Raw genomic sequence first — 21,795 nt, forward strand, 5'->3', positions numbered from 1 at the left:
CACCCGATCCCGTTAGTCGCCTTTTACGACAAGCATAGTCACCTTTTTACGGCAAGCATGGTTTGCTGAAGACCCCGGAATCTTCGCGGGACTGAAAACCTTAGTGACAACATTGCTGGGATACAAAAGATCGATTTCATGAACCTTGGCGTTTCGAAAATATTGTAAATAAAAGCGACAGAGGACAATTCCTTAATCAATGGAAATCTCTATTTAAAGTTTCCAACTAAATCATAAGGTTGTGTTTACGAGTGATGAAAGTGCAGCCGTTTCGTGAAAAATTATGTACTTTGTGGTGAAAACATGAAACTTAGTACAGTCGTAGGTGATGACATTCGAAATAGTTAAAGATATGGGGCCACCCAAAAAATCCAACATGGCCTCCTTAGAGTGAGTGAGTGAGTGAGTGAGTGAGTGAGTGAGTGAGTTGGGTTTAACGCCGCTTTTAACATTATTCCAGTTATATCACGGCGTGTCAGCTTAATGTGGGAGGAAAGCCCGAAGTGATGCAGGTCTCAGACGTTTACCACTTCTGTGAAACCCACGAGCACGGGTATGGTGCTGACAATAGACGCGGCCGGGGATCGAACCCCGGACCTTCCGCTCTCCGGGCCGACGCTCTACGAATAGACCACGGAGGCGGTCAGATACAATTGAAACATGTAGAAAAAATCGTGTAATTATTGCGTGACTTTCTTTTTATATATATACACGATTGCCATCCTTGCCATTTCTTATATATAAAATCGTGTTGTCTATATATTTGTAGGACCATGAACATGACTAGATAGCTATCGTGGGTCATCAGATCCCCACAAATGAACCTGTTATCTACATTTCATGACATAACCGCGCACGGGAACATACATGTACGTCCCGCCTGCACCTGCTGTGCGCAGAATCACAACATCGTGACTGGCTGACAGGGTTGGTGTTGGTATCATTTGAAACAGAAAGTATATAAGAGGATCAACCAAATGAAGACTTTACTTTGAAAGCTTTTCGCTTAACTCCAGACATGAAAGTAACACCGGTTCTCGTCATTGTCAGCACTATTATTGGTGAGTTGAAGATACTTATGGCTTTTTATTAGTTAAGTTAGTGTCTACGTTAGCCGATGAGATTTGTTCTGTTCATGTTATTTTTATAATGATAATAGTTCATATTATTCATAGATAATATTATTAATTTGCATTGCGCCTTTTTCCATGCTGGATATCAATGCGTTTTATTTCAGCTCCCTGGGCAATATATAACCTGATCTGCCTATGAGGCACTAGAAGACTAATTGTCACATAACCACCTCACCGAAAGGGGAACCCAATCTGAGTGAACAGAGGCATGTTTCGAACAAAGGCACTAGCCTTTGGAAAACACCACATGTACTACTTGGGCTACAGTGTTGGGCAGGTCCAAGAAACTCTTAGGAAACAAAGCTGCCAAACACGCTCAGCCATCCAATTGCTTTCTTCCACAAACTGTGCTTAAAGCCTTGACCTGTGACCTCCAAACAGGATCACGTGCCCCAACTTCTAATGAGATATTGTTTCTTTCGTTCAGCTGTGATCGACAGCGAGCCTTGCAGGGATGACAACGACTGTATCCACACGGTATGTGATAGTACCGGAAGGCTTGCCTGCTCTCATGACATATGTACCTGTCTGGTTGCAGCCAATAGCTGCATCACAGGTAAGTCAGTTTACAAAATAGTGACCATAATAACTGCAGGCAACATATTTCATATGTGAAGGTTTTATTTAGGCATCTGGAAAGGTTCTCCTACAAGAAAAGGTGGTGACTATAAGTCAATAAACAAATTGGGTTTCACGCCGCTGATATAATATTTCAGACAAATGTAGAAGGAACGACAAATATGATACAGAACTAAGATGATTACCATTTTGTTGAAACCATTGGCAATACAAAAAACCCAATCATGGCGAATCTGTGATTCAAACCCACTACTAACGTAGCGTCAGCAAAACCCTTGCACAAAACTGCAAATAAGACATGCCCTTTAAATACAAGCCTGCATCAAATGAATGATGGAATCTAGTTCAAACCTCTGACAAATGTTTTTGTCCTGTGTTGTTAAGAAGGAGGTTTATATTTCAGAAACTTGCAGAGACCGCCCTGACTGCGACACCTGCATCTGTAGAGACACCCATGAAGAACACCACTGCTTCGACGGCCGCTGCCTATGTGGACGTATGGCACCTGTCGGCCCTGGTGGACCTGGCGGACCTGGCGTGTAAGTAACCATAATTACCGCCGGAGGTTGTCAGGCATAGTTTTGGTTGCTACACTTGAATCAGTTTGACGTTTCATTGGCTTTTTAATTACTGTCGAAAGAAAGTTGATGAATTTGTTTGCTTTTTCTGATTGTTTGGTTTTATGTCAGGGGCAAATGTCTAAATTTAGCCTGAATGTGATTTGGGACGTCAACGCTTTGATAGTGTTGGTTCAGAATGTTGGTGAAACACAATATTAGGAATATGATTTTAGTCGTGCATTTGTTGGTTAAACATACACAGTCGTCTTTGTATGGCATGGATATTTGTCTCATCTCATTGCAGTGGTAATACTTAAATCATTCGACATATAGTAACACTATATCAGTCCTGTTTGTTTGTTTGTTTGTTGTTTAACGCCGCACTCAGCAATAGTCCAGCTATACGACGGCGGTTTATAGCAGTCCTATGCTATGTGTTTGGATATATGGTAAATAATGTAAATGTAAAACGTCGACGTTTAGCAATCAGTATCGATCATCTACCTAAACAGATTTCATTGGGCGTAAAAGGCAAAATTGCAGTGAAAATTATATGAATGGATCACTGAAAATTAATGATGAACCCAGGGGTTCGTTCCGCAAAACGATTGCCATCCACATCCATATTATAGTTCTTACTCCAATTCAATTTCTTACGAAATATTCAATTTTGAAAATGCCACTTTTCATCTACCTTTTTAATTTCAGAGGTAAATAAATCCTGAAAGGAGGAAAACCCATGGAAATTATTCCTACCTTGTTGGATACATACATGTACACATGTGAAATAAACCTACTACTACCATTTACTGGTTTGTTTTGATGCTGAATATGTTTACTCTTATTGAATTGATGCGTTACCTGCTTATACCTATGGAGAACATCCTGTGGTTATTCCGTGTTTCTAACCTATCCTCGTCAGATCAAGATACAATGTTCGGATCTGGATTGGCTAGATTTACGTGATGTCGATTTTCATACAGTCGCGACTCTCAAAGGGACGACATGTATTGGGTGGACAGGCCCGGTGGCTTAGTTGATTGATCAACCGATGATCTGTCTGCTTCATACTCGACACATGCCCAAATGGTGTAAGTAAACCTTCGATTGGTAGGTTGGTTTGTTGTTTAACGCCGCACTCAGCATTATATCAGGTGTATGACGGCGGTCTGTAAATAATCGAGTCTGGACCAGACAATCCAGTGATTAACATCATAAGCATCGATCCACGCATTTGGGATCGATGACCTGCATCAAGTCAGCAAGCCTGACCACCCGATCCCGTTAGTCGCCTTTTACGACAAGCATAGTCACCTTTTTACGGCAAGCATGGTTTGCTGAAGACCCCGGAATCTTCGCGGGACTGAAAACCTTAGTGACAACATTGCTGGGATACAAAAGATCGATTTCATGAACCTTGGCGTTTCGAAAATATTGTAAATAAAAGCGACAGAGGACAATTCCTTAATCAATGGAAATCTCTATTTAAAGTTTCCAACTAAATCATAAGGTTGTGTTTACGAGTGATGAAAGTGCAGCCGTTTCGTGAAAAATTATGTACTTTGTGGTGAAAACATGAAACTTAGTACAGTCGTAGGTGATGACATTCGAAATAGTTAAAGATATGGGGCCACCCAAAAAATCCAACATGGCCTCCTTAGAGTGAGTGAGTGAGTGAGTGAGTGAGTGAGTGAGTTGGGTTTAACGCCGCTTTTAACATTATTCCAGTTATATCACGGCGTGTCAGCTTAATGTGGGAGGAAAGCCCGAAGTGATGCAGGTCTCAGACGTTTACCACTTCTGTGAAACCCACGAGCACGGGTATGGTGCTGACAATAGACGCGGCCGGGGATCGAACCCCGGACCTTCCGCTCTCCGGGCCGACGCTCTACGAATAGACCACGGAGGCGGTCAGATACAATTGAAACATGTAGAAAAAATCGTGTAATTATTGCGTGACTTTCTTTTTATATATATACACGATTGCCATCCTTGCCATTTCTTATATATAAAATCGTGTTGTCTATATATTTGTAGGACCATGAACATGACTAGATAGCTATCGTGGGTCATCAGATCCCCACAAATGAACCTGTTATCTACATTTCATGACATAACCGCGCACGGGAACATACATGTACGTCCCGCCTGCACCTGCTGTGCGCAGAATCACAACATCGTGACTGGCTGACAGGGTTGGTGTTGGTATCATTTGAAACAGAAAGTATATAAGAGGATCAACCAAATGAAGACTTTACTTTGAAAGCTTTTCGCTTAACTCCAGACATGAAAGTAACACTGGTTCTCGTCATAGTCAGCACTATTATTGGTGAGTTGAAGATACTTAGGGCTTTTTATTAGTTAAGTTAGTGTCTACGTTAGCCGATGAGATTTGTTCTGTTCATGTTATTTTTATAATGATAATAGTTCATATTATTCATAGATAATATTATTAATTTGCATTGCGCCTTTTTCCATGCTGGATATCAATGCGTTTTATTTCAGCTCCCTGGGCAATATATAACCTGATCTGCCTATGAGGCACTAGAAGACTAATTGTCACATAACCACCTCACCGAAAGGGGAACCCAATCTGAGTGAACAGAGGCATGTTTCGAACAAAGGCACTAGCCTTTGGAAAACACCACATGTACTACTTGGGCTACAGTGTTGGGCAGGTCCAAGAAACTCTTAGGAAACAAAGCTGCCAAACACGCTCAGCCATCCAATTGCTTTCTTCCACAAACTGTGCTTAAAGCCTTGACCTGTGACCTCCAAACAGGATCACGTGCCCCAACTTCTAATGAGATATTGTTTCTTTCGTTCAGCTGTGATCGACAGCGAGCCTTGCAGGGATGACAACGACTGTATCCACACGGTATGTGATAGTACCGGAAGGCTTGCCTGCTCTCATGACATATGTACCTGTCTGGTTGCAGCCAATAGCTGCATCACAGGTAAGTCAGTTTACAAAATAGTGACCATAATAACTGCAGGCAACATATTTCATATGTGAAGGTTTTATTTAGGCATCTGGAAAGGTTCTCCTACAAGAAAAGGTGGTGACTATAAGTCAATAAACAAATTGGGTTTCACGCCGCTGATATAATATTTCAGACAAATGTAGAAGGAACGACAAATATGATACAGAACTAAGATGATTACCATTTTGTTGAAACCATTGGCAATACAAAAAACCCAATCATGGCGAATCTGTGATTCAAACCCAATACTAACGTAGCGTCAGCAAAACCCTTGCACAAAACTGCAAATAAGACATGCCCTTTAAATACAAGCCTGCATCAAATGAATGATGGAATCTAGTTCAAACCTCTGACAAATGTTTTTGTCCTGTGTTGTTAAGAAGGAGGTTTATATTTCAGAAACTTGCAGAGACCGCCCTGACTGCGACACCTGCATCTGTAGAGACACCCATGAAGAACACCACTGCTTCGACGGCCGCTGCCTATGTGGACGTATGGCACCTGTCGGCCCTGGTGGACCTGGCGGACCTGGCGTGTAAGTAACCATAATTACCGCCGGAGGTTGTCAGGCATAGTTTTGGTTGCTACACTTGAATCAGTTTGACGTTTCATTGGCTTTTTAATTACTGTCGAAAGAAAGTTGATGAATTTGTTTGCTTTTTCTGATTGTTTGGTTTTATGTCAGGGGCAAATGTCTAAATTTAGCCTGAATGTGATTTGGGACGTCAACGCTTTGATAGTGTTGGTTCAGAATGTTGGTGAAACACAATATTAGGAATATGATTTTAGTCGTGCATTTGTTGGTAAAACATACACAGTCGTCTTTGTATGGCATGGATATTTGTCTCATCTCATTGCAGTGGTAATACTTAAATCATTCGACATATAGTAACACTATATCAGTCCTGTTTGTTTGTTTGTTTGTTTGTTTGTTGTTTAACGCCGCACTCAGCAATAGTCCAGCTATACGACGGCGGTTTATAGCAGTCCTATGCTATGTGTTTGGATATATGGTAAATAATGTAAATGTAAAACGTCGACTTTTAGCAATCAGTATCGATCATCTACCTAAACAGATTTCATTGGGCGTAAAAGGCAAAATTGCAGTGAAAATTATATGAATGGATCACTGAAAATTAATGATGACCCCAGGGGTTCGTTCCGCAAAACGATTGCCATCCACATCCATATTATAGTTCTTACTCCAATTCAATTTCTTACGAAATATTCAATTTTGAAAATGCCACTTTTCATCTACCTTTTTAATTTCAGAGGTAAATAAATCCTGAAAGGAGGAAAACCCATGGAAATTATTCCTACCTTGTTGGATACATACATGTACACATGTGAAATAAACCTACTACTACCATTTACTGGTTTGTTTTGATGCTGAATATGTTTACTCTTATTGAATTGATGCGTTACCTGCTTATACCTATGGAGAACATCCTGTGGTTATTCCGTGTTTCTAACCTATCCTCGTCAGATCAAGATACAATGTTCGGATCTGGATTGGCTAGATTTACGTGATGTCGATTTTCATACAGTCGCGACTCTCAAAGGGACGACATGTATTGGGTGGACAGGCCCGGTGGCTTAGTTGATTGATCAACCGATGATCTGTCTGCTTCATACTCGACACATGCCCAAATGGTGTAAGTAAACCTTCGATTGGTAGGTTGGTTTGTTGTTTAACGCCGCACTCAGCATTATATCAGGTGTATGACGGCGGTCTGTAAATAATCGAGTCTGGACCAGACAATCCAGTGATTAACATCATAAGCATCGATCCACGCATTTGGGATCGATGACCTGCATCAAGTCAGCAAGCCTGACCACCCGATCCCGTTAGTCGCCTTTTACGACAAGCATAGTCACCTTTTTACGGCAAGCATGGTTTGCTGAAGACCCCGGAATCTTCGCGGGACTGAAAACCTTAGTGACAACATTGCTGGGATACAAAAGATCGATTTCATGAACCTTGGCGTTTCGAAAATATTGTAAATAAAAGCGACAGAGGACAATTCCTTAATCAATGGAAATCTCTATTTAAAGTTTCCAACTAAATCATAAGGTTGTGTTTACGAGTGATGAAAGTGCAGCCGTTTCGTGAAAAATTATGTACTTTGTGGTGAAAACATGAAACTTAGTACAGTCGTAGGTGATGACATTCGAAATAGTTAAAGATATGGGGCCACCCAAAAAATCCAACATGGCCTCCTTAGAGTGAGTGAGTGAGTGAGTGAGTGAGTGAGTGAGTTGGGTTTAACGCCGCTTTTAACATTATTCCAGTTATATCACGGCGTGTCAGCTTAATGTGGGAGGAAAGCCCGAAGTGATGCAGGTCTCAGACGTTTACCACTTCTGTGAAACCCACGAGCGCGGGTATGGTGCTGACAATAGACGCAGCCGGGGATCGAACCCCGGACCTTCCGCTCTCCGGGCCGACGCTCTACGAATAGACCACGGAGGCGGTCAGATACAATTGAAACATGTAGAAAAAATCGTGTAATTATTGCGTGACTTTCTTTTTATATATATACACGATTGCCATCCTTGCCATTTCTTATATATAAAATCGTGTTGTCTATATATTTGTAGGACCATGAACATGACTAGATAGCTATCGTGGGTCATCAGATCCCCACAAATGAACCTGTTATCTACATTTCATGACATAACCGCGCACGGGAACATTAGTCCTGCGTGCACCTGCTGTGCGCAGAATCACAACATCGTGACTGGCTGACAGGGTTGGTGTTGGTATCATTTGAAACAGAAAGTATATAAGAGGACCAACCAAATGAAGACTTTACTTTGAAAGCTTTTCGCTTAACTCCAGACATGAAAGTAACACTGGTTCTCGTCATTGTCAGCACTATTATTGGTGAGTTGAAGATACTTAGGGCTTTTTATTAGTTAAGTTAGTGTCTACGTTAGCCGATGAGATTTGTTCTGTTCATGTTATTTTTATAATGATAATAGTTCATATTATTCATAGATAATATTATTAATTTGCATTGCGCCTTTTTCCATGCTGGATATCAATGCGTTTTATTTCAGCTCCCTGGGCAATATATAACCTGATCTGCCTATGAGGCACTAGAAGACTAATTGTCACATAACCACCTCACCGAAAGGGGAACCCAATCTGAGTGAACAGAGGCATGTTTCGAACAAAGGCACTAGCCTTTGGAAAACACCACATGTACTACTTGGGCTACAGTGTTGGGCAGGTCCAAGAAACTCTTAGGAAACAAAGCTGCCAAACACGCTCAGCCATCCAATTGCTTTCTTCCACAAACTGTGCTTAAAGCCTTGACCTGTGACCTCCAAACAGGATCACGTGCCCCAACTTCTAATGAGATATTGTTTCTTTCGTTCAGCTGTGATCGACAGCGAGCCTTGCAGGGATGACAACGACTGTATCCACACGGTATGTGATAGTACCGGAAGGCTTGCCTGCTCTCATGACATATGTACCTGTCTGGTTGCAGCCAATAGCTGCATCACAGGTAAGTCAGTTTACAAAATAGTGACCATAATAACTGCAGGCAACATATTTCATATGTGAAGGTTTTATTTAGGCATCTGGAAAGGTTCTCCTACAAGAAAAGGTGGTGACTATAAGTCAATAAACAAATTGGGTTTCACGCCGCTGATATAATATTTCAGACAAATGTAGAAGGAACGACAAATATGATACAGAACTAAGATGATTACCATTTTGTTGAAACCATTGGCAATACAAAAAACACAATCATGGCGAATCTGTGATTCAAACCCACTACTAACGTAGCGTCAGCAAAACCCTTGCACAAAACTGCAAATAAGACATGCCCTTTAAATACAAGCCTGCATCAAATGAATGATGGAATCTAGTTCAAACCTCTGACAAATGTTTTTGTCCTGTGTTGTTAAGAAGGAGGTTTATATTTCAGAAACTTGCAGAGACCGCCCTGACTGCGACACCTGCATCTGTAGAGACACCCATGAAGAACACCACTGCTTCGACGGCCGCTGCCTATGTGGACGTATGGCACCTGTCGGCCCTGGTGGACCTGGCGGACCTGGCGTGTAAGTAACCATAATTACCGCCGGAGGTTGTCAGGCATAGTTTTGGTTGCTACACTTGAATCAGTTTGACGTTTCATTGGCTTTTTAATTACTGTCGAAAGAAAGTTGATGAATTTGTTTGCTTTTTCTGATTGTTTGGTTTTATGTCAGGGGCAAATGTCTAAATTTAGCCTGAATGTGATTTGGGACGTCAACGCTTTGATAGTGTTGGTTCAGAATGTTGGTGAAACACAATATTAGGAATATGATTTTAGTCGTGCATTTGTTGGTAAAACATACACAGTCGTCTTTGTATGGCATGGATATTTGTCTCATCTCATTGCAGTGGTAATACTTAAATCATTCGACATATAGTAACACTATATCAGTCCTGTTTGTTTGTTTGTTTGTTTGTTTGTTTGTTGTTTAACGCCGCACTCAGCAATAGTCCAGCTATACGACGGCGGTTTATAGCAGTCCTATGCTATGTGTTTGGATATATGGTAAATAATGTAAATGTAAAACGTCGACTTTTAGCAATCAGTATCGATCATCTACCTAAACAGATTTCATTGGGCGTAAAAGGCAAAATTGCAGTGAAAATTATATGAATGGATCACTGAAAATTAATGATGACCCCAGGGGTTCGTTCCGCAAAACGATTGCCATCCACATCCATATTATAGTTCTTACTCCAATTCAATTTCTTACGAAATATTCAATTTTGAAAATGCCACTTTTCATCTACCTTTTTAATTTCAGAGGTAAATAAATCCTGAAAGGAGGAAAACCCATGGAAATTATTCCTACCTTGTTGGATACATACATGTACACATGTGAAATAAACCTACTACTACCATTTACTGGTTTGTTTTGATGCTGAATATGTTTACTCTTATTGAATTGATGCGTTACCTGCTTATACCTATGGAGAACATCCTGTGGTTATTCCGTGTTTCTAACCTATCCTCGTCAGATCAAGATACAATGTTCGGATCTGGATTGGCTAGATTTACGTGATGTCGATTTTCATACAGTCGCGACTCTCAAAGGGACGACATGTATTGGGTGGACAGGCCCGGTGGCTTAGTTGATTGATCAACCGATGATCTGTCTGCTTCATACTCGACACATGCCAAATGGTGTAAGTAAACCTTCGATTGGTAGGTCGGTTTGTTGTTTAACGCCGCACTCAGCATTATATCAGGTGTATGACGGCGGTCTGTAAATAATCGAGTCTGGACCAGACAATCCAGTGATTAACATCATAAGCATCGATCCACGCATTTGGGATCGATGACCTGCATCAAGTCAGCAAGCCTGACCACCCGATCCCGTTAGTCGCCTTTTACGACAAGCATAGTCACCTTTTTACGGCAAGCATGGTTTGCTGAAGACCCCGGAATCTTCGCGGGACTGAAAACCTTAGTGACAACATTGCTGGGATACAAAAGATCGATTTCATGAACCTTGGCGTTTCGAAAATATTGTAAATAAAAGCGACAGAGGACAATTCCTTAATCAATGGAAATCTCTATTTAAAGTTTCCAACTAAATCATAAGGTTGTGTTTACGAGTGATGAAAGTGCAGCCGTTTCGTGAAAAATTATGTACTTTGTGGTGAAAACATGAAACTTAGTACAGTCGTAGGTGATGACATTCGAAATAGTTAAAGATATGGGGCCACCCAAAAAATCCAACATGGCCTCCTTAGAGTGAGTGAGTGAGTGAGTGAGTGAGTGAGTGAGTTGGGTTTAACGCCGCTTTTAACATTATTCCAGTTATATCACGGCGTGTCAGCTTAATGTGGGAGGAAAGCCCGAAGTGATGCAGGTCTCAGACGTTTACCACTTCTGTGAAACCCACGAGCACGGGTATGGTGCTGACAATAGACGCGGCCGGGGATCAAACCCCGGGCCTTCCGCTCTCCGGGCCGACGCTCTACGAATAGACCACGGAGGCGGTCAGATACAATTGAAACATGTAGAAAAAATCGTGTAATTATTGCGTGACTTTCTTTTTATATATATACACGATTGCCATCCTTCCCATTTCTTATATATAAAATCGTGTTGTCTATATATTTGTAGGACCATGAACATGACTAGATAGCTATCGTGGGTCATCAGATCCCCACAAATGAACCTGTTATCTACATTTCATGACATAACCGCGCACGGGAACATTAGTCCTGCGTGCACCTGCTGTGCGCAGAATCACAACATCGTGACTGGCTGACAGGGTTGGTGTTGGTATCATTTGAAACAGAAAGTATATAAGAGGATCAACCAAATGAAGACTTTACTTTGAAAGCTTTTCGCTTAACTCCAGACATGAAAGTAACACTGGTTCTCGTCATTGTCAGCACTATTATTGGTGAGTTGAAGATACTTAGGGCTTTTTATTAGTTAAGTTAGTGTCTACGTTAGCCGATGAGATTTGTTCTGTTCATGTTATTTTTATAATGATAATAGTTCATATTATTCATAGATAATATTATTAATTTGCATTGCGCCTTTTTCCATGCTGGATATCAATGCGTTTTATTTCAGCTCCCTGGGCAATATATAACCTGATCTGCCTATGAGGCACTAGAAGACTAATTGTCACATAACCACCTCACCGAAAGGGGAACCCAATCTGAGTGAACAGAGGCATGTTTCGAACAAAGGCACTAGCCTTTGGAAAACACCACATGTACTACTTGGGCTACAGTGTTGGGCAGGTCCAAGAAACTCTTAGGAAACAAAGCTGCCAAACACGCTCAGCCATCCAATTGCTTTCTTCCACAAACTGTGCTTAACGCCTTGACCTGTGACCTCCAAACAGGATCACGTGCCCCAACTTCTAATGAGATATTGTTTCTTTCGTTCAGCTGTGATCGACAGCGAGCCTTGCAGGGATGACAACGACTGTATCCACACGGTATGTGATAGTACCGGAAGGCTTGCCTGCTCTCATGACATATGTACCTGTCTGGTTGCAGCCAATAGCTGCATCACAGGTAAGTCAGTTTACAAAATAGTGACCATAATAACTGCAGGCAACATATTTCATATGTGAAGGTTTTATTTAGGCATCTGGAAAGGTTCTCCTACAAGAAAAGGTGGTGACTATAAGTCAATAAACAAATTGGGTTTCACGCCGCTGATATAATATTTCAGACAAATGTAGAAGGAACGACAAATATGATACAGAACTAAGATGATTACCATTTTGTTGAAACCATTGGCAATACAAAAAACACAATCATGGCGAATCTGTGATTCAAACCCACTACTAACGTAGCGTCAGCAAAACCCTTGCACAAAACTGCAAATAAGACATGCCCTTTAAATACAAGCCTGCATCAAATGAATGATGGAATCTAGTTCAAACCTCTGACAAATGTTTTTGTCCTGTGTTGTTAAGAAGGAGGTTTATATTTCAGAAACTTGCAGAGACCGCCCTGACTGCGACACCTGCATCTGTAGAGACACCCATGAAGAACACCACTGCTTCGACGGCCGCTGCCTATGTGGACGTATGGCACCTGTCGGCCCTGGTGGACCTGGCGGACCTGGCGTGTAAGTAACCATAATTACCGCCGGAGGTTGTCAGGCATAGTTTTGGTTGCTACACTTGAATCAGTTTGACGTTTCATTGGCTTTTTAATTACTGTCGAAAGAAAGTTGATGAATTTGTTTGCTTTTTCTGATTGTTTGGTTTTATGTCAGGGGCAAATGTCTAAATTTAGCCTGAATGTGATTTGGGACGTCAACGCTTTGATAGTGTTGGTTCAGAATGTTGGTGAAACACAATATTAGGAATATGATTTTAGTCGTGCATTTGTTGGTAAAACATACACAGTCGTCTTTGTATGGCATGGATATTTGTCTCATCTCATTGCAGTGGTAATACTTAAATCATTCGACATATAGTAACACTATATCAGTCCTGTTTGTTTGTTTGTTTGTTTGTTTGTTGTTTAACGCCGCACTCAGCAATAGTCCAGCTATACGACGGCGGTTTATAGCAGTCCTATGCTATGTGTTTGGATATATGGTAAATAATGTAAATGTAAAACGTCGACGTTTAGCAATCAGTATCGATCATCTACCTAAACAGATTTCATTGGGCGTAAAAGGCAAAATTGCAGTGAAAATTATATGAATGGATCACTGAAAATTAATGATGACCCCAGGGGTTCGTTCCGCAAAACGATTGCCATCCACATCCATATTATAGTTCTTACTCCAATTCAATTTCTTACGAAATATTCAATTTTGAAAATGCCACTTTTCATCTACCTTTTTAATTTCAGAGGTAAATAAATCCTGAAAGGAGGAAAACCCATGGAAATTATTCCTACCTTGTTGGATACATACATGTACACATGTGAAATAAACCTACTACTACCATTTACTGGTTTGTTTTGATGCTGAATATGTTTACTCTTATTGAATTGATGCGTTACCTGCTTATACCTATGGAGAACATCCTGTGGTTATTCCGTGTTTCTAACCTATCCTCGTCAGATCAAGATACAATGTTCGGATCTGGATTGGCTAGATTTACGTGATGTCGATTTTCATACAGTCGCGACTCTCAAAGGGACGACATGTATTGGGTGGACAGGCCCGGTGGCTTAGTTGATTGATCAACCGATGATCTGTCTGCTTCATACTCGACACATGCCCAAATGGTGTAAGTAAACCTTCGATTGGTAGGTTGGTTTGTTGTTTAACGCCGCACTCAGCATTATATCAGGTGTATGACGGCGGTCTGTAAATAATCGAGTCTGGACCAGACAATCCAGTGATTAACATCATAAGCATCGATCCACGCATTTGGGATCGATGACCTGCATCAAGTCAGCAAGCCTGACCACCCGATCCCGTTAGTCGCCTTTTACGACAAGCATAGTCACCTTTTTACGGCAAGCATGGTTTGCTGAAGACCCCGGAATCTTCGCGGGACTGAAAACCTTAGTGACAACATTGCTGGGATACAAAAGATCGATTTCATGAACCTTGGCGTTTCGAAAATATTGTAAATAAAAGCGACAGAGGACAATTCCTTAATCAATGGAAATCTCTATTTAAAGTTTCCAACTAAATCATAAGGTTGTGTTTACGAGTGATGAAAGTGCAGCCGTTTCGTGAAAAATTATGTACTTTGTGGTGAAAACATGAAACTTAGTACAGTCGTAGGTGATGACATTCGAAATAGTTAAAGATATGGGGCCACCCAAAAAATCCAACATGGCCTCCTTAGAGTGAGTGAGTGAGTGAGTGAGTGAGTGAGTGAGTGAGTGAGTTGGGTTTAACGCCGCTTTTAACATTATTCCAGTTATATCACGGCGTGTCAGCTTAATGTGGGAGGAAAGCCCGAAGTGATGCAGGTCTCAGACGTTTACCACTTCTGTGAAACCCACGAGCACGGGTATGGTGCTGACAATAGACGCGGCCGGGGATCGAACCCCGGACCTTCCGCTCTCCGGGCCGACGCTCTACGAATAGACCACGGAGGCGGTCAGATACAATTGAAACATGTAGAAAAAATCGTGTAATTATTGCGTGACTTTCTTTTTATATATATACACGATTGCCATCCTTGCCATTTCTTATATATAAAATCGTGTTGTCTATATATTTGTAGGACCATGAACATGACTAGATAGCTATCGTGGGTCATCAGATCCCCACAAATGAACCTGTTATCTACATTTCATGACATAACCGCGCACGGGAACATTAGTCCTGCGTGCACCTGCTGTGCGCAGAATCACAACATCGTGACTGGCTGACAGGGTTGGTGTTGGTATCATTTGAAACAGAAAGTATATAAGAGGATCAACCAAATGAAGACTTTACTTTGAAAGCTTTTCGCTTAACTCCAGACATGAAAGTAACACTGGTTCTCGTCATTGTCAGCACTATTATTGGTGAGTTGAAGATACTTAGGGCTTTTTATTAGTTAAGTTAGTGTCTACGTTAGCCGATGAGATTTGTTCTGTTCATGTTATTTTTATAATGATAATAGTTCATATTATTCATAGATAATATTATTAATTTGCATTGCGCCTTTTTCCATGCTGGATATCAATGCGTTTTATTTCAGCTCCCTGGGCAATATATAACCTGATCTGCCTATGAGGCACTAGAAGACTAATTGTCACATAACCACCTCACCGAAAGGGGAACCCAATCTGAGTGAACAGAGGCATGTTTCGAACAAAGGCACTAGCCTTTGGAAAACACCACATGTACTACTTGGGCTACAGTGTTGGGCAGGTCCAAGAAACTCTTAGGAAAAAAAAAGCTGCCAAACACGCTCAGCCATCCAATTGCTTTCTTCCACAAACTGTGCTTAAAGCCTTGACCTGTGACCTCCAAACAGGATCACGTGCCCCAACTTCTAATGAGATATTGTTTCTTTCGTTCAGCTGTGATCGACAGCGAGCCTTGCAGGGATGACAACGACTGTATCCACACGGTATGTGATAGTACCGGAAGGCTTGCCTGCTCTCATGACATATGTACCTGTCTGGTTGCAGCCAATAGCTGCATCACAGGTAAGTCAGTTTACAAAATAGTGACCATAATAACTGCAGGCAACATATTTCATATGTGAAGGTTTTATTTAGGCATCTGGAAAGGTTCTCCTACAAGAAAAGGTGGTGACTATAAGTCAATAAACAAATTGGGTTTCACGCCGCTGATATAATATTTCAGACAAATGTAGAAGGAACGACAAATATGATACAGAACTAAGATGATTACCATTTTGTTGAAACCATTGGCAATACAAAAAACACAATCATGGCGAATCTGAGATTCAAACCCACTACTAACGTAGCGTCAGCAAAACCCTTGCACAAAACTGCAAATAAGACATGCCCTTTAAATACAAGCCTGCATCAAATGAATGATGGAATCTAGTTCAAACCTCTGACAAATGTTTTTGTCCTGTGTTGTTAAGAAGGAGGTTTATATTGCAGAAACTTGCAGAGACCGCCCTGACTGCGACACCTGCATCTGTAGAGACACCCATGAAGAACACCACTGCTTCGACGGCCGCTGCCTATGTGGACGTATGGCACCTGTCGGCCCTGGTGGACCTGGCGGACCTGGCGTGTAAGTAACCATAATTACCGCCGGAGGTTGTCAGGCATAGTTTTGGTTGCTACACTTGAATCAGTTTGACGTTTCATTGGCTTTTTAATTACTGTCGAAAGAAAGTTGATGAATTTGTTTGCTTTTTCTGATTGTTTGGTTTTATGTCAGGGGCAAATGTCTAAATTTAGCCTGAATGTGATTTGGGACGTCAACGCTTTGATAGTGTTGGTTCAGAATGTTGGTGAAACACAATATTAGGAATATGATTTTAGTCGTGCATTTGTTGGTAAAACATACACAGTCGTCTTTGTATGGCATGGATATTTGTCTCATCTCATTGCAGTGGTAATACTTAAATCATTCGACATATAGTAACACTATATCAGTCCTGTTTGTTTGTTTGTTTGTTTGTTTGTTGTTTAACGCCGCACTCAGCAATAGTCCAGCTATACGACGGCGGTTTATAGCAGTCCTATGCTATGTGTTTGGATATATGGTAAATAATGTAAATGTAAAACGTCGACTTTTAGCAATCAGTATCGATCATCTACCTAAACAGATTTCATTGGGCGTAAAAGGCAAAATTGCAGTGAAAATTATATGAATGGATCACTGAAAATTAATGATGACCCCAGGGGTTCGTTCCGCAAAACGATTGCCATCCACATCCATATTATAGTTCTTACTCCAATTCAATTTCTTACGAAATATTCAATTTTGAAAATGCCACTTTTCATCTACCTTTTTAATTTCAGAGGTAAATAAATCCTGAAAGGAGGAAAACCCATGGAAATTATTCCTACCTTGTTGGATACATACATGTACACATGTGAAATAAACCTACTACTACCATTTACTGGTTTGTTTTGATGCTGAATATGTTTACTCTTATTGAATTGATGCGTTACCTGCTTATACCTATGGAGAACATCCTGTGGTTATTCCGTGTTTCTAACCTATCCTCGTCAGATCAAGATACAATGTTCGGATCTGGATTGGCTAGATTTACGTGATGTCGATTTTCATACAGTCGCGACTCTCAAAGGGACGACATGTATTGGGTGGACAGGCCCGGTGGCTTAGTTGATTGATCAACCGATGATCTGTCTGCTTCATATTCGACACATGCCCAAATGGTGTAAGTAAACCTTCGATTGGTAGGTTGGTTTGTTGTTTAACGCCGCACTCAGCATTATATCAGGTGTATGACGGCGGTCTGTAAATAATCGAGTCTGGACCAGACAATCCAGTGATTAACATCATAAGCATCGATCCACGCATTTGGGATCGATGACCTGCATCAAGTCAGCAAGCCTGACCACCCGATCCCGTTAGTCGCCTTTTACGACAAGCATAGTCACCTTTTTACGGCAAGCATGGTTTGCTGAAGACCCCGGAATCTTCGCGGGACTGAAAACCTTAGTGACAACATTGCTGGGATACAAAAGATCGATTTCATGAACCTTGGCGTTTCGAAATTATTGTAAATAAAAGCGACAGAGGACAATTCCTTAATCAATGGAAATCTCTATTTAAAGTTTCCAACTAAATCATAAGGTTGTGTTTACGAGTGATGAAAGTGCAGCCGTTTCGTGAAAAATTATGTACTTTGTGGTGAAAACATGAAACTTAGTACAGTCGTAGGTGATGACATTCGAAATAGTTAAAGATATGGGGCCACCCAAAAAATCCAACATGGCCTCCTCAGAGTGAGTGAGTGAGTGAGTGAGTGAGTGAGTGAGTGAGTTGGGTTTAACGCCGCTTTTAACATTATTCCAGTTATATCACGGCGTGTCAGCTTAATGTGGGAGGAAAGCCCGAAGTGATGCAGGTCTCAGACGTTTACCACTTCTGTGAAACCCACGAGCACGGGTATGGTGCTGACAATAGACGCGGCCGGGGATCGAACCCCGGACCTTCCGCTCTCCGGGCCGACGCTCTACGAATAGACCACGGAGGCGGTCAGATACAATTGAAACATGTAGAAAAAATCGTGTAATTATTGCGTGACTTTCTTTTTATATATATACACGATTGCCATCCTTGCCATTTCTTATATATAAAATCGTGTTGTCTATATATTTGTAGGACCATGAACATGACTAGATAGCTATCGTGGGTCATCAGATCCCCACAAATGAACCTGTTATCTACATTTCATGACATAACCGCGCACGGGAACATTAGTCCTGCGTGCACCTGCTGTGCGCAGAATCACAACATCGTGACTGGCTGACAGGGTTGGTGTTGGTATCATTTGAAACAGAAAGTATATAAGAGGACCAACCAAATGAAGACTTTACTTTGAAAGCTTTTCGCTTAACTCCAGACATGAAAGTAACACTGGTTCTCGTCATTGTCAGCACTATTATTGGTGAGTTGAAGATACTTAGGGCTTTTTATTAGTTAAGTTAGTGTCTACGTTAGCCGATGAGATTTGTTCTGTTCATGTTATTTTTATAATGATAATAGTTCATATTATTCATAGATAATATTATTAATTTGCATTGCGCCTTTTTCCATGCTGGATATCAATGCGTTTTATTTCAGCTCCCTGGGCAATATATAACCTGATCTGCCTATGAGGCACTAGAAGACTAATTGTCACATAACCACCTCACCGAAAGGGGAACCCAATCTGAGTGAACAGAGGCATGTTTCGAACAAAGGCACTAGCCTTTGGAAAACACCACATGTACTACTTGGGCTACAGTGTTGGGCAGGTCCAAGAAACTCTTAGGAAACAAAGCTGCCAAACACGCTCAGCCATCCAATTGCTTTCTTCCACAAACTGTGCTTAAAGCCTTGACCTGTGACCTCCAAACAGGATCACGTGCCCCAACTTCTAATGAGATATTGTTTCTTTCGTTCAGCTGTGATCGACAGCGAGCCTTGCAGGGATGACAACGACTGTATCCACACGGTATGTGATAGTACCGGAAGGCTTGCCTGCTCTCATGACATATGTACCTGTCTGGTTGCAGCCAATAGCTGCATCACAGGTAAGTCAGTTTACAAAATAGTGACCATAATAACTGCAGGCAACATATTTCATATGTGAAGGTTTTATTTAGGCATCTGGAAAGGTTCTCCTACAAGAAAAGGTGGTGACTATAAGTCAATAAACAAATTGGGTTTCACGCCGCTGATATAATATTTCAGACAAATGTAGAAGGAACGACAAATATGATACAGAACTAAGATGATTACCATTTTGTTGAAACCATTGGCAATACAAAAAACACAATCATGGCGAATCTGTGATTCAAACCCACTACTAACGTAGCGTCAGCAAAACCCTTGCACAAAACTGCAAATAAGACATGCCCTTTAAATACAAGCCTGCATCAAATGAATGATGGAATCTAGTTCAAACCTCTGACAAATGTTTTTGTCCTGTGTTGTTAAGAAGGAGGTTTATATTTCAGAAACTTGCAGAGACCGCCCTGACTGCGACACCTGCATCTGTAGAGACACCCATGAAGAACACCACTGCTTCGACGGCCGCTGCCTATGTGGACGTATGGCACCTGTCGGCCCTGGTGGACCTGGCGGACCTGGCGTGTAAGTAACCATAATTACCGCCGGAGGTTGTCAGGCATAGTTTTGGTTGCTACACTTGAATCAGTTTGACGTTTCATTGGCTTTTTAATTACTGTCGAAAGAAAGTTGATGAATTTGTTTGCTTTTTCTGATTGTTTGGTTTTATGTCAGGGGCAAATGTCTAAATTTAGCCTGAATGTGATTTGGGACGTCAACGCTTTGATAGTGTTGGTTCAGAATGTTGGTGAAACACAATATTAGGAATATGATTTTAGTCGTGCATTTGTTGGTAAAACATACACAGTCGTCTTTGTATGGCATGGATATTTGTCTCATCTCATTGCAGTGGTAATACTTAAATCATTCGACATATAGTAACACTATATCAGTCCTGTTTGTTTGTTTGTTTGTTTGTTTGTTGTTTAACGCCGCACTCAGCAATAGTCCAGCTATACGACGGCGGTTTATAGCAGTCCTATGCTATGTGTTTGGATATATGGTAAATAATGTAAATGTAAAACGTCGACTTTTAGCAATCAGTATCGATCATCTACCTAAACAGATTTCATTGGGCGTAAAAGGCAAAATTGCAGTGAAAATTATATGAATGGATCACTGAAAATTAATGATGACCCCAGGGGTTCGTTCCGCAAAACGATTGCCATCCACATCCATATTATAGTTCTTACTCCAATTCAATTTCTTACGAAATATTCAATTTTGAAAATGCCACTTTTCATCTACCTTTTTAATTTCAGAGGTAAATAAATCCTGAAAGGAGGAAAACCCATGGAAATTATTCCTACCTTGTTGGATACATACATGTACACATGTGAAATAAACCTACTACTACCATTTACTGGTTTGTTTTGATGCTGAATATGTTTACTCTTATTGAATTGATGCGTTACCTGCTTATACCTATGGAGAACATCCTGTGGTTATTCCGTGTTTCTAACCTATCCTCGTCAGATCAAGATACAATGTTCGGATCTGGATTGGCTAGATTTACGTGATGTCGATTTTCATACAGTCGCGACTCTCAAAGGGACGACATGTATTGGGTGGACAGGCCCGGTGGCTTAGTTGATTGATCAACCGATGATCTGTCTGCTTCATACTCGACACATGCCAAATGGTGTAAGTAAACCTTCGATTGGTAGGTCGGTTTGTTGTTTAACGCCGCACTCAGCATTATATCAGGTGTATGACGGCGGTCTGTAAATAATCGAGTCTGGACCAGACAATCCAGTGATTAACATCATAAGCATCGATCCACGCATTTGGGATCGATGACCTGCATCAAGTCAGCAAGCCTGACCACCCGATCCCGTTAGTCGCCTTTTACGACAAGCATAGTCACCTTTTTACGGCAAGCATGGTTTGCTGAAGACCCCGGAATCTTCGCGGGACTGAAAACCTTAGTGACAACATTGCTGGGATACAAAAGATCGATTTCATGAACCTTGGCGTTTCGAAAATATTGTAAATAAAAGCGACAGAGGACAATTCCTTAATCAATGGAAATCTCTATTTAAAGTTTCCAACTAAATCATAAGGTTGTGTTTACGAGTGATGAAAGTGCAGCCGTTTCGTGAAAAATTATGTACTTTGTGGTGAAAACATGAAACTTAGTACAGTCGTAGGTGATGACATTCGAAATAGTTAAAGATATGGGGCCACCCAAAAAATCCAACATGGCCTCCTTAGAGTGAGTGAGTGAGTGAGTGAGTGAGTGAGTGAGTTGGGTTTAACGCCGCTTTTAACATTATTCCAGTTATATCACGGCGTGTCAGCTTAATGTGGGAGGAAAGCCCGAAGTGATGCAGGTCTCAGACGT

At 41.2% G+C, this 21,795-nt stretch overlaps 6 protein-coding genes across 6 annotated transcripts; all 6 read left to right on the forward strand.

Annotated features, from left to right (window-relative positions):
• The first annotated feature begins 1,000 nt into the window (after positions 1-1,000).
• On the forward strand, positions 1,001-3,081 carry LOC139443347 (uncharacterized). The gene is made up of 4 exons (XM_071224331.1): positions 1,001-1,061; positions 1,561-1,689; positions 2,116-2,251; positions 2,981-3,081. Exons 1-4 carry the CDS (start codon positions 1,019-1,021, stop codon positions 2,988-2,990), a joined length of 318 nt encoding a protein of 105 aa, XP_071080432.1. The 5' UTR covers positions 1,001-1,018; the 3' UTR covers positions 2,991-3,081.
• Positions 3,082-4,483: 1,402 nt separating this feature from the next.
• LOC139443342 (uncharacterized) lies at positions 4,484-6,629 on the forward strand. The gene is made up of 4 exons (XM_071224321.1): positions 4,484-4,601; positions 5,101-5,229; positions 5,656-5,791; positions 6,529-6,629. Exons 1-4 carry the CDS (start codon positions 4,559-4,561, stop codon positions 6,536-6,538), a joined length of 318 nt encoding a protein of 105 aa, XP_071080422.1. The 5' UTR covers positions 4,484-4,558; the 3' UTR covers positions 6,539-6,629.
• A 1,434-nt stretch (positions 6,630-8,063) lies between these two features.
• LOC139443334 (uncharacterized) lies at positions 8,064-10,175 on the forward strand. The gene is made up of 4 exons (XM_071224313.1): positions 8,064-8,143; positions 8,643-8,771; positions 9,198-9,333; positions 10,075-10,175. The coding sequence occupies exons 1-4, from the start codon at positions 8,101-8,103 to the stop codon at positions 10,082-10,084; spliced, it is 318 nt and encodes a 105-aa protein (XP_071080414.1). The 5' UTR covers positions 8,064-8,100; the 3' UTR covers positions 10,085-10,175.
• Positions 10,176-11,559: 1,384 nt separating this feature from the next.
• Positions 11,560-13,716, forward strand: LOC139443371 (uncharacterized). The gene is made up of 4 exons (XM_071224357.1): positions 11,560-11,688; positions 12,188-12,316; positions 12,743-12,878; positions 13,616-13,716. Exons 1-4 carry the CDS (start codon positions 11,646-11,648, stop codon positions 13,623-13,625), a joined length of 318 nt encoding a protein of 105 aa, XP_071080458.1. The 5' UTR covers positions 11,560-11,645; the 3' UTR covers positions 13,626-13,716.
• Positions 13,717-15,109: 1,393 nt separating this feature from the next.
• On the forward strand, positions 15,110-17,268 carry LOC139443415 (uncharacterized). Its single transcript, XM_071224405.1, has 4 exons — positions 15,110-15,238; positions 15,740-15,868; positions 16,295-16,430; positions 17,168-17,268. Exons 1-4 carry the CDS (start codon positions 15,196-15,198, stop codon positions 17,175-17,177), a joined length of 318 nt encoding a protein of 105 aa, XP_071080506.1. The 5' UTR covers positions 15,110-15,195; the 3' UTR covers positions 17,178-17,268.
• Positions 17,269-18,706: 1,438 nt separating this feature from the next.
• Positions 18,707-20,814, forward strand: LOC139443333 (uncharacterized). Its single transcript, XM_071224312.1, has 4 exons — positions 18,707-18,786; positions 19,286-19,414; positions 19,841-19,976; positions 20,714-20,814. The coding sequence occupies exons 1-4, from the start codon at positions 18,744-18,746 to the stop codon at positions 20,721-20,723; spliced, it is 318 nt and encodes a 105-aa protein (XP_071080413.1). The 5' UTR covers positions 18,707-18,743; the 3' UTR covers positions 20,724-20,814.
• Positions 20,815-21,795: the final 981 nt, after the last annotated feature.

The sequence above is a fragment of the Haliotis cracherodii genome, unplaced genomic scaffold (genome assembly GCF_022045235.1).
Source record: "Haliotis cracherodii isolate W230 unplaced genomic scaffold, xgHalCrac1.p SCAF_5, whole genome shotgun sequence".
Classification (NCBI taxonomy): domain Eukaryota; kingdom Metazoa; phylum Mollusca; class Gastropoda; order Lepetellida; family Haliotidae; genus Haliotis; species Haliotis cracherodii.

Coding starts and splice junctions, on each gene's coding strand:
- LOC139443333 (XM_071224312.1), top strand. CDS start 18,744: ATGAAAGTAACACTGGTTCTCGTCATTGTCAGCACTATTATTG. Junction 18,787..19,285: donor CATTGTCAGCACTATTATTG/GTGAGTTGAAGA, acceptor TCTTTCGTTCAG/CTGTGATCGACAGCGAGCCT. Junction 19,415..19,840: donor AGCCAATAGCTGCATCACAG/GTAAGTCAGTTT, acceptor TTTATATTTCAG/AAACTTGCAGAGACCGCCCT.
- LOC139443342 (XM_071224321.1), top strand. CDS start 4,559: ATGAAAGTAACACTGGTTCTCGTCATAGTCAGCACTATTATTG. Junction 4,602..5,100: donor CATAGTCAGCACTATTATTG/GTGAGTTGAAGA, acceptor TCTTTCGTTCAG/CTGTGATCGACAGCGAGCCT. Junction 5,230..5,655: donor AGCCAATAGCTGCATCACAG/GTAAGTCAGTTT, acceptor TTTATATTTCAG/AAACTTGCAGAGACCGCCCT.
- LOC139443334 (XM_071224313.1), top strand. CDS start 8,101: ATGAAAGTAACACTGGTTCTCGTCATTGTCAGCACTATTATTG. Junction 8,144..8,642: donor CATTGTCAGCACTATTATTG/GTGAGTTGAAGA, acceptor TCTTTCGTTCAG/CTGTGATCGACAGCGAGCCT. Junction 8,772..9,197: donor AGCCAATAGCTGCATCACAG/GTAAGTCAGTTT, acceptor TTTATATTTCAG/AAACTTGCAGAGACCGCCCT.
- LOC139443371 (XM_071224357.1), top strand. CDS start 11,646: ATGAAAGTAACACTGGTTCTCGTCATTGTCAGCACTATTATTG. Junction 11,689..12,187: donor CATTGTCAGCACTATTATTG/GTGAGTTGAAGA, acceptor TCTTTCGTTCAG/CTGTGATCGACAGCGAGCCT. Junction 12,317..12,742: donor AGCCAATAGCTGCATCACAG/GTAAGTCAGTTT, acceptor TTTATATTTCAG/AAACTTGCAGAGACCGCCCT.
- LOC139443347 (XM_071224331.1), top strand. CDS start 1,019: ATGAAAGTAACACCGGTTCTCGTCATTGTCAGCACTATTATTG. Junction 1,062..1,560: donor CATTGTCAGCACTATTATTG/GTGAGTTGAAGA, acceptor TCTTTCGTTCAG/CTGTGATCGACAGCGAGCCT. Junction 1,690..2,115: donor AGCCAATAGCTGCATCACAG/GTAAGTCAGTTT, acceptor TTTATATTTCAG/AAACTTGCAGAGACCGCCCT.
- LOC139443415 (XM_071224405.1), top strand. CDS start 15,196: ATGAAAGTAACACTGGTTCTCGTCATTGTCAGCACTATTATTG. Junction 15,239..15,739: donor CATTGTCAGCACTATTATTG/GTGAGTTGAAGA, acceptor TCTTTCGTTCAG/CTGTGATCGACAGCGAGCCT. Junction 15,869..16,294: donor AGCCAATAGCTGCATCACAG/GTAAGTCAGTTT, acceptor TTTATATTGCAG/AAACTTGCAGAGACCGCCCT.